The 11,116-nt window shown below is 29.7% G+C and overlaps 1 protein-coding gene across 1 annotated transcript in view; it reads right to left on the bottom strand.

Annotated features, from left to right (window-relative positions):
• Positions 1–10,163, bottom strand: part of LOC111613511 (probable protein phosphatase 2C T23F11.1) — a 21,306-nt gene extending 11,143 nt beyond the window's left edge. Inside the window, exons 1-4 of the mRNA XM_023354859.1 lie at positions 10,015–10,163; positions 8,740–8,805; positions 2,421–2,498; positions 687–745 (exon numbers count right to left, since the gene is read on the bottom strand). Coding sequence (XP_023210627.1) covers positions 687–745; positions 2,421–2,498; positions 8,740–8,805; positions 10,015–10,162 — 351 coding nt within the window. The 5' untranslated portion in view covers position 10,163. The remainder of the gene's footprint in view (positions 1–686; positions 746–2,420; positions 2,499–8,739; positions 8,806–10,014) is intronic.
• Between the last annotated feature and the right edge of the window lie 953 nt (positions 10,164–11,116).

Raw genomic sequence — 11,116 nt, 5'->3', positions numbered from 1 at the left:
CTATAGTCTATTTATCCTAACTTGGCAGCTACTGTAAACAAACTAAGACACACCTCCCTTTGTTTATTGGTTTAAACCCATGTCCATCAATTAAAAATCGTATTGCATCTCATTCGTCCGCAGAAAATAGTTCTTCGTTATTTATAAAATCATTAATGAAATGCTATTCACTTAGCAATGATTATAAATGTTATTATTTCATATTTGTTAAGTTGTTATTTTAATAAATATTTGCACATTCTGAATCATTAGAAATAAACTTTTTCCGGTCATGCGCACTATAATGTTTTTGTTTCTTTTTCCATTCATTGCAATAACTACCGTTATTTCAAATTGTGTTGTTGAATTACAAAAATGGAAAACTTGAATGTAAATACGATTAAACATCGGCAAGGAAAATCGCTGAGGAGCTCGGATAAACAAATAGTATTAAATTTGTTTAATTCTTTAACTGAAACGAATCCAGAAGTCTGCGTGAAGGATTTAGTGAAAATGGTAGCACAGACAACAGGGATATCAGAACGGAGCATTTACAGAATTCGTAAAGAATATTTTACTAATGGTAAAGTAATAACTCCTTCGAAAACCCGTAAGCGTACTCAACTCGTTGACAAATATGACGAATTCACAAAATGTGCCATTAGAGGTAAAGTACACAATTTTTATTTTTTAAACGAATTACCTACTGTAGATAAGGTATTACAGGCTGTTAATGACGATCCAGATTTACCAGACTTTACTCGATCTACGATATATAATTTGTTAAAATTACTTAATTTTAAATATACGAACCGAAACAGAAATAGTAGATTAATTGAAAGAGACGATATCATTTTATGGCGAAGACAATATCTACGAAAAATAAGAGAAATGCGTTCTTTAGGCCGTAAAATTTACTATTTGGACGAAACATGGATTAATGCGGGCCATACCAAGAATAAAGTATGGAAGGATTGTTCAATTACGTCTTATCGCGAAGCTTTTATGTCTGGACGATCTACTGGATTGAAAAATCCTTCTGGAAAGGGGAAACGAATAGTTGTTGTTCATATAGGCAGCAATACAGGTTTTCTGAATGGTGGTCTGTATGAATTTGAATCAAAGTCGACAAAAGATTACCATGAAGAAATGGATAGCAATAATTTCAAAAAATGGTTTGAAAAAATATTATCAAAATTAGAAAGTAATGCTGTTGTTGTCATGGACAATGCTCCATATCACTCAGCTAAAATTGAGAAGATTCCAAATTGTAGTTGGAAAAAAGCTGACATAATTTCTTGGTTGGAAAAAAATAGGGTTCGTCATAACGACAAAATGTTGAAAATAGAACTTTTGGATATTGTTAAAAAAATAAAACATAAATACGATAAATATATTATTGACGAAATGGCCAAAGAAATAGGTATCGACGTGTTACGTTTACCTCCGTATCATTGTAATTTAAATCCTATTGAATTGATATGGGCAGATATGAAAGGTTACATCGCACGTCACAACACAACATTCAAACTGTCGGATGTGCGAATTTTAATGAATGAAGCTATCGAACAAATAAATGAAGAACGATGGAGAAAATGTATTGAACATATAGAAAAAGAAGAACAACGAATGTGGGAACTTGATGAGATTTCAGAAACTGTTGTAGAAAAACTGATTATTCAGTCTAACACAAGTAGTGACGAAAGCGATATAAATGATTACTTTGAGCAACTATGTTCTGATACAGATGATTAATAAGGTAAGTTTACACTATAATTATTTTAAAAAATTTTTATTTATATAAATATAACATAGATAAATTCATACATGTTTTCTGTAAGTCTTAATAATATATATTTAATAATAATTTTTGACAAACTATATTTAAACGATGGAAATAATTTAAACGGCTACGTAAAAATGTTAAAGTAAGCTATAATAACTTTTCTAAGTATTGTATTATCTCGGTAATTTTTAAATTGTTGTGACAACTTTGACCTACTTTAACACGTGCAGAGAAAGGGGCTTATAACTGGTCAACACGTGTCGAGCCACTTCCGATTGTGATTTGACCAATGAAAATCTTCGGCGGATTAATACGACAGAATCTTTGTTTACAGTAGCTGCCAAGTTAGGATAAATAGACTATAAACTATTTGTTTGACCAGAAACATTTTTGGGCTATCTTATAATCAACTTGGGATGCTTCTGTTGCAGGTGTTTTTTCAGTGCAAAGTGAAAATTGTCTGACACCTGCAACAGAAGCATCCCAAATGTGTTCTTAGATTCAACTGCCACGATAGCAATATAAATACCAACAATGTATCTTACACACTCATCATATATGTTTTAAATAAATTGAAATATAATAAATACTTTTAAAATTATAAATTTTTTATAATTTATTATTCTAATATATTTCTAATAATATTTAAATAAACTCACACAAAATATCTTGTTATTTTTCAACAACACAACAACTGCTGTTGTTCCTGCAAGTTCATCTCTCATATTTTCATCTATAAAAATTAAAAAAATTTATTAGAATATAAAAATATCTTTTTCGTACAGATACGATAATCACATTTACATTTACTTATTTATATTATTGTAGGATTTATTTTTTGTTGTTAGAATAAGTTTAACGCAAGAGGCGCAAGGATTAAAAAAAAACAGCTGTGAACATTGATAAGCAAGCAAGTTGAAGATGCTCTCAAATGTTAAAAAGTGCCCTACAAAAGTATTGCGCAGTTGAACGAATTGTTTATGACTATGTACTGACCACTTTGAGCCCCAAAGAACTGCTAAATTTGAGAAGAACCAAGAGATTGCCTTTTGACTATTGTTATTACAAAAATTTATTTTCCACCAATCAGACCTAAGCCCAAAGTAAGATGCTTACTAAAGAAGACATTAGAGTGCTTACAATCAATCAACTTAAGCAAGAACTAGAATCACATAATTTAAAGAAAAATGGCCCAAAATGTGAATTATGATGTCTGTTAGAAGCGATTAGGATGGAGAGCACGACTGTTGAGGAAATTGAAACCAAGGAAGACACGTTGGCTTCTAAGTCCACTATAAATACTAGCATTACTCGTGATCAATCCAAGAAAAAATAAAAAGTATAAAATTAGAATAAATACCAAGTAATAATAATACCAATTGTTCGATTTGTGATGATAAAGAAGTTCAGACAAAGTCATCATTGGAAGTGACCATGCACATGATGTATAAATTAATGAAAATGATGCAGCAGCAAAAAGCAAAGGAACAGCAGCAAACAAACAATATTGTTATAGAAATACAAACTGTATCAGATTTGACCCAATCATTATCAGAGTTTAATGGTTACACAACAGAAAGTGAGGAAGACTGGATATAACATTTAGAAATTATAAAAACCAACGAAAGTTAGCAGAGTGTCAAATATTGCTGTTGGCAATCAGTAAGCTGAAAGGATCTGTTTCAGATTGGCAATATACAATGGTTGCAAGATCAAGGACTGGGAAAAATGGAAACATCTTCGCCAAGAATTTGGAAAGAGAATTACATTGCATTTATGATGTAAGGGAGTGGAGGCAAGAAGGCAGCAACAACCTAATGAATCACTCCCTCATTACTTTTATTCAAAGTTAAAACTTAAGAATCAACTGCCCTGCAATGATTCGTGAGGAAGATGAGATTGATTATCTTATAGATAGCAGAGAAAACAGGAAACATGCTATTGCGATTGCCATGCATAATGTATCAACAGTCGCAAAACTACAGGAGCTAGCCAAAAGAATTGATCAACAGGAAGCAGAGACAATAGGAATTAAGAAAAATACTTTTGCTTAATACAATTAAAGAATACTCAGAAAAGAATTCCACAAGAAAAACAATAAGTCAACCAAATTCTACTACTAAGCGACAAAATGAAAACAATGTCAGCAGAACAAAAGCATCACTTTGGAGTTAACCAATGCCAATAGAAGATGCAAAATGTTAAGAAATAAGACACATTAAAAGAAACTGCATAACAACAGATCCAAGCTTGCAAGAAAAAACAGGATACAGAAACAAAAGAAAATGGCACAATTCTCAGTTGAGTAAGAAACAAAGCAAGCAAATCAATAAACATATTAAAGTTGAAAATTGTACTTCACCATTCATAGAAGTTTACCTACAAACTATAAAACATACAAAACATATGAAAACAGTTTGTTTAGATTGCATCAAATAAAATTATTTTATTAGTTGTGGCCAGATATAGGGTTTATATTTTGTTAGAATAAATTTAATGCAAAGAATGCAAGAAGAAAAAAAGAAAAGAGCTATGAACATTGATAAGCAAGCAAGTTGTCAAAGATTCTGTTGAGTGCTAAAAAGTGTCCTACAATCACACAATTATAGAACTATATCTGTCTTAAATTTTCAGAATAATAGATTTGAAATATTTAAAAAATATCTGCCAACAGAACAAGCAATTATTAATCATTTTCTAATTCATTTAATTTAAAACATATGCTCTCCACCCCAAATTAGTTGTTCTTGCCCCTGTAAATCATACTTTCCCTATTAGCAATAGTGTCATGACAATCATCTATTAACTCCTACAGGGAAAAAGTTTTTAATTGAAATAACAAGAGTTCCAGTTTGCATTGGAAATTTGTATATAGTCAATCAGGGCCTCCTGTCCCTAAGCTTCTCATATATGATCTCATCTTTCATCTAACTAACTCCATTAGAGTTTAAGGAAAGACAGATGGACAACAGTGGAAATTTTTAGATCTACAATTTTTTCAAATTGCAGCCCAACAATTCTCATATAAATAAGTGTAATTAGAATCTAAGATCATAATGGTAGTATTATTAATTACATTATTTCTGAATGGCACAAACAATTTTCAGCAGGCAGTGAAAACATAGGCAAGGCTAATTGTTTCCTTTCCCCAATTGCATTTCAAAATGAAACACAATCAGGAGAAAGGAACTGTAGAGAAATGGTTGGATTTTGACCAAGACAATATATTAGCCTGCAAAGGTTTGTCTGTGAAGCAGTTTTTAGCTGATCAACAATATTGTTGTGCATAAGCACCCACCCTATTTGCCAGACCTAGCTCCCTGTGACTCCCACCACTTCCCAAAGATCAAGTCAGTACTCAAACATTTATGATGTGAAAGCAAAAACGACAGATCCTCAGTAGCCTTTCAGAAAATGATCTGCAGAATTGCTGTCAACACTGAAAGCATCATAGGCAGCTATATGTCAATTTAGAAAGGAACTATTTTGAAGATCATACTTGATTTTCTCAATTTATTAAATAAAAAAATATATAGGCACAGTCTTCTATTTTTTGTGTGTCACACCTCAAAGAAATATCATCTGTGGTAAATAAAGTATTAAAAGAATATGAATTTTTAAAATAATAAAAAGTCAAAATTGAAGTTACAACTGAGCAGTTTATTAACCATAATGTAAATTAAAACAAGTTAGAAGCAAATGCATTGCATCTGACTGATTATTTGTCCTTGTGTTGCACGCAATGGTTGCAATCAATAATACCATAATGCATAGTTAACAAAATAAAAGTTAATAGTATCAATATATAATTTTCAATTTTTAAAATTCACAGCTGAATTATTCAAAGTTTGAGATAAAAAAGAATAATCATAAAAATATATTTTTTTAAAGCAATACATAATATATAGAATTGATATGCACAAATTTCACTTACAGTTTAAATTAATAGAAGTAGAAAAAAAATGAACTAAGCAAATGTTTAAATTAAAAAATAAAGCATATCTTATCACTTTAGATAAAAATAAGTGTGAGAATTTGAAAACAAAAAAGAGCTAAAAGTAACTTAAAATAGTAATATATATGAAAAGAATTGTAGAAAATAATTGTTGCACTAATAAAGAAGCTTAAAACTGTTAAAAACTGTTCTAGAAAAACAAGGGTATCAACTCCAAACTTCTCAACAGTTATAATATAAAAAAAAGAGGGGGGAGAGAGAAAACAATACATGCTTGCTTTATAGATAATGATTTTCAAGGAGTACAATGCATTGTATACCACTATTGAAGTCATAAATTATACTAAAGCTTGTAATTTCACATGCTAATTTTTTCCCATCAAATTATGTCACTTACATGAAAAAATATTTTAAAAAGCAATGCTTTCTGACAGTTTTTAATCCATATATCCCAAAGTAAATAATTGTTACTGATATTTTTTATTCTGAATTCTTTTTATGTACTAGTACTTACAAATTTAAAAAGTTGATATCTCAAGAGTTTTCTCTCATTAGTTCTTGTAAACTTTATTTTTTCGTGTGTATGCATGCGAGTGCATAAGAGAACTTACAAAAAACTAACTGGAAATGACTACATCTGTCAATTATAATACTGAAAAACTTGATCACATTACATAATATTTTGAGAATTTACTTTCACATATAGTAATTGTATTACAGTATTTATTATTTATGAAACTTTAAACACACAGCATTTAATGCTATACTCAAAACACAAACAAGTTTCTAGATTATCTGAAATTTTGTTTATTCTAAAACCCCTTTTGGTTCCACCAGCTTCGAAAATCTATGTACAAATATACAATTTTTGATTAAATAAAACCAACCAGAGAGTTAATAAATTAGAGTCTTTTTTTATTTACTTTTATTAAACATTTATTAATAATCTAAAACCTATTCCAATTAAACATCATCTTTTCACTATGAAAAGAATTTATTCAATCTAATTTATAAACCATCACTAGGAATCTTCATTAACAGAATTAGATTAATTAAATTATTCTGTTAAGATTCCTGATGATGGTCTAAGTTAGTTACCCACATTATAACCAGCAAAATTTTAAGTACAGTCCTATACCCTATAACGCGGTAGATACATTCCACTTTATAAGAATTTCGCGTTGTAGGAATCCTTAAATACACGAGCCAATCACAGCCCGACACGTGTGCAGTTTACGGACTACGGCTGTTTGAAAGGTTCTCTTCCATAAAATTATTGATTCTAGACTAATTTGACTTGAACGTTTCCAAAACACGTATAATTTTTTGGGAATAATCCGTATAAACTATGCTATAAACAAAAAATTGTAGGATTACTTATTGAGTGCGACCCGTTCGACGACGCCATTGCTTAAGCTTGTTTTCGTTGTGGAGCAGCGCACCAAACAGCGGGTGCGTTTTCTGATAAGTTATTTTTCTGCGAAAAATTTGTTGAACTTTGGAGACATCATTAATAGAAATAATTTTTATGGCCATTGAATAAGAAATGTTTTTTTCACAAGAAATGTATAAAATTACAGTACTGTATTAGATATACAAACATCTCCAACCCGATATATAATTATAGCTACAACCAACAGACTGCCGAAAATCTATCGGGCTAGTTTTATGCTACTTATTAGATAAATTACGTAATCAATTTGGTACTAGAGGTAAGCGTTAGGCTCTAGTACCAAATTGATTACGTAATTTATCTAATAAGTAGCATAAAACTAGCCCGATAGATTTTCGGCAGTCTGTTGGTTGTAGCTATAATTATATATCGGGTTGGAGATGTTTGTATATATATTACGCCTTGCCGGGGCTTGCGATGGCCGGTTGAGAGCCGTATGGGAAGTAGGACGTGGGCACTGAATGTGTCCCCAGCCGGCGTTGTAATAACCGTCGATGGTTAAGTAGTTAGATTATATACGCTGGAAGAGGAGATCGGATCGGAGGTCCGGGTAGCGTAACTGGCAACGCATCTGCACGGTAAGCAGGAGTTGTGGGTTCGAGTCCCGCTCCGGGCCGATTTTTTCTCCCAGCGGTTCCAAGTTATTTAAATTAATTAAAATTATTTATAATTATTAATATTAATAAGAGATGGCGCCTAACGCTTACCTCTAGTACCAAATCGATTACATAATTTATCTAATAAGTAGCATAAAACTAGCCCGATAGATTTTCGGCAGTCTGTTGGTTGTACTGTATTAGACTTACAGTACCTAATTTATATACTGTACAGATGATAGTAAACTCAACTTACCCGCCTAAACTCTCCGTAGCGTGTAAGTAGTTCGGCTGCTCGTCCACTATTGGTCCAGATTCGACCAATCCTGTCGTGACACGAGTCAGCGATGACATTTTACTGCATTTTACAAGTCTCTTTTAGCGTCTTTATACGAATACGGGTTGTAATTTTTTCACCACAATATACGAATCCACATTATATGAACCCGTGTTATGGGGGTCAACTGTACAAATATTTTTGGTCTAACTTAAACCAACTTCAGATTCTTTGTCTTTCAAATAAAGAACTCATTCTGTCATGGAATAAATATTTGAAAGTGCTTTCTAACACACTAATGCATTAAATAATTAAATCAAATGCATTTTACATTTTCAAATTTTGTTCCTTACACATTGAAACACTTCCAAATATTCACTCCAGGATCAAGCAAATTCTTCTTTGAAAGATAGAAAACCTATATATAGTCTAAAATACTTGTTCTTAATAGATTTTTGCTAGATATAAAGTGGTTAGTATTTATTTGGTCATTTAAACCAGAAGATTAATTATATAACATCTTCAAACAGGATTAAATAAAAACTTGTATCAATTCACTAGTTCAAGCACTAACTTAGATTAGTATGGATAAATTATGAACTGACTATAGGTTTTTAAAGTTTTGCAAATTAAATAGAAAATTTGTAAACTATGATTAAATACTATTAATTAAATTTTAAAAATTTCAATTACCTTTTAACATGTCAGAATCAATTTCCAAAAATCCTTGCTTGATGGCATCAACTACATCCCCTTTTTCTAAAAATTTGCAAATTTAAAATTAATCATGAAATTTTTAGATCCAGCTTTAATTTTCTGGTTCTCTCATCATTTAAACACCTAAAAATAAGCTGTTTATAATAGTTTATGATTACAGTTTAACAAAGAAAAAGAAAAACATTATTTCAAAACTATCAAGACATTCATCATGTTTTATATCCTCATTTATAGATGATTATCTTGGAGAAATATATATCTGAACAATAATGTACTGTAGCTATTTGACTACTTGAATATGGTAAGATTTTAATAAATTTAATATATACTGCAACAGAAATTATACAAAATTTGATCAAAGAGTTCTAAAACATAGCCAGCCTTTATTAAAAATAAAACACAACATGATTTTTCTTCTTGAAAAGTAATCTCTCTAGATATTAAGTAATTGTTGCAAGATTTCTACTACTACCTGAGGAAATGCTAAAATCAACTAAAATATAATGCATTTATGCTTTCTTAAACATTAAAACCACAAACTTTATTACAAACTCTACTTTTCTCTTTATAGAGAGAAAAGTTAAGTAAAACTCAATATGTTGTATTCTAAAACGACAAATTACAATCAAACAAATAGAAGTGGAAAAAAAGCTTAGAAAGGTATAATTAATTCAACTTACTAGATTTAGGTATATATTGAGTTAATTATAGTAGTACATACAGTTTTTTGCAGTAATTAATGCTTAGAAAAGTATTCATAATTTTTCTTACTTTGTAATATTTCATTAACAAAAAGAATTACAATCCTTAAGGTAAAATTTTTTCCAAAAGCAATGGTTATTAAAATGAAACACTTACAAAAATAAGTGATTAATAGATCTAACATGAAAAGAGACTTTATTTTGAAGGTTATAGACTGGTCTACAAGCAAAAATTTACTATATGCTTACATATAAAGGATTTTTGTTTGTAGATCGTTGAATAAAACCCATTTGAAAAAAGATTAACTTATAAAATAAAAATAAATTTGGGAAACAAAAGAATGGATTTATACAATTTCAGAAGAGCTGTGCAAACATACAAAACATTTAAAAATTACTTGTATAAAATAACTATTATATAAAAGCTTCCACAGTAAAGTACAATATTTATTATTATATTTGAAAGGAAAATACCACACCTTTATTTTAATAATAATGTCAAATAATAATAATATAAAATTAATAACATGCATAAAATTTGTTCTCTCACTATATGAAGGATGTCCGACTATCTTTTTGTGAACATGATTTCCAGCATATTGAGCAACTTTTGCTCCTCCATGACCGTCATATACTGCAAAAAATGCTGCATCTTTATCTTCAGAAAGAGATAACAGATGAGTATGTGCATCTTCCATATCTAGTTGTTAGTTAAAGATTAAATTATCAAAATTTTCTTATATATATTGAGAGATTATTATAGATAATAAAATTTATTTAAAACACATAAAAAAATGAAGTTAATAAAGCAATTATATCTGAATGCATATTTTTACTATAGAAAACAGTTTTTAACATGAAAAAAAAATACAGCGATAAATTATAAGAACAATACACACTCTCACAAGCATGGAAGTACTTCTTAAAAAAACTTTTTATGTAATTTTGAATTGTAAACAGCTGAAGTGATGCTCACCGTTCCATTGAATCAGATGTTCCATCTTTTTAAACCTATGTTCAAATTCTTGTTCTTTTTATATATGATAACCTGCTGATAACTATTAAAAGCATTTGAAAACAGCTTTTTGTTAAAATGTTGCCAAATCTTTTTGGTTTTTGAGTGTGTGTGTGTGTGTGTTGGTCTACACATTTATAAACAAATTTACATTTTTAATTTAACTGAGTGTCAATCAATTTCACATTATAAGATATTCTGAAATGACAACTGAAACCTGTTAATTAAACAATATAGGACTTCAGTTTTCAGTGTGATATATGTACAGTACCTTCGATAGTACTTGAAGATAGCAGATGATAAGCAGTATATATCCATGCAACAGCATACTGTATGTTTAACAGTGCCCTTGTGTTTAAATCATATATGATATAATATACAAACATATCAAAATAGTTTAAGGAATGATTTATAAATTCCAGTGTAATTTGACTATTTATAATTTGACATTGTAATGTCAAATTATAAATAGGGAGAACTATTATAAAGTTTTAATGAAAACAGCACAAATTTATTATTATAATAATATTGTATTTATACAAACAGAATTTGAAACAAACTTTAAATGGAGGTGTCTGAAATATGCAAATCTTCAATTAACAGAAAAACCATTTTTTACAACTAGTTCATGAAGTTC

Source organism: Centruroides sculpturatus, unplaced genomic scaffold, assembly GCF_000671375.1.
Source record: "Centruroides sculpturatus isolate CEXI.00-Female unplaced genomic scaffold, Cexi_2.0 scaffold1766, whole genome shotgun sequence".
Lineage (NCBI taxonomy): Eukaryota > Metazoa > Arthropoda > Arachnida > Scorpiones > Buthidae > Centruroides > Centruroides sculpturatus.
The sequence above is the reverse complement of the archived record's forward strand: the minus strand, read 5'-3'. Positions and strand labels throughout refer to the sequence as shown.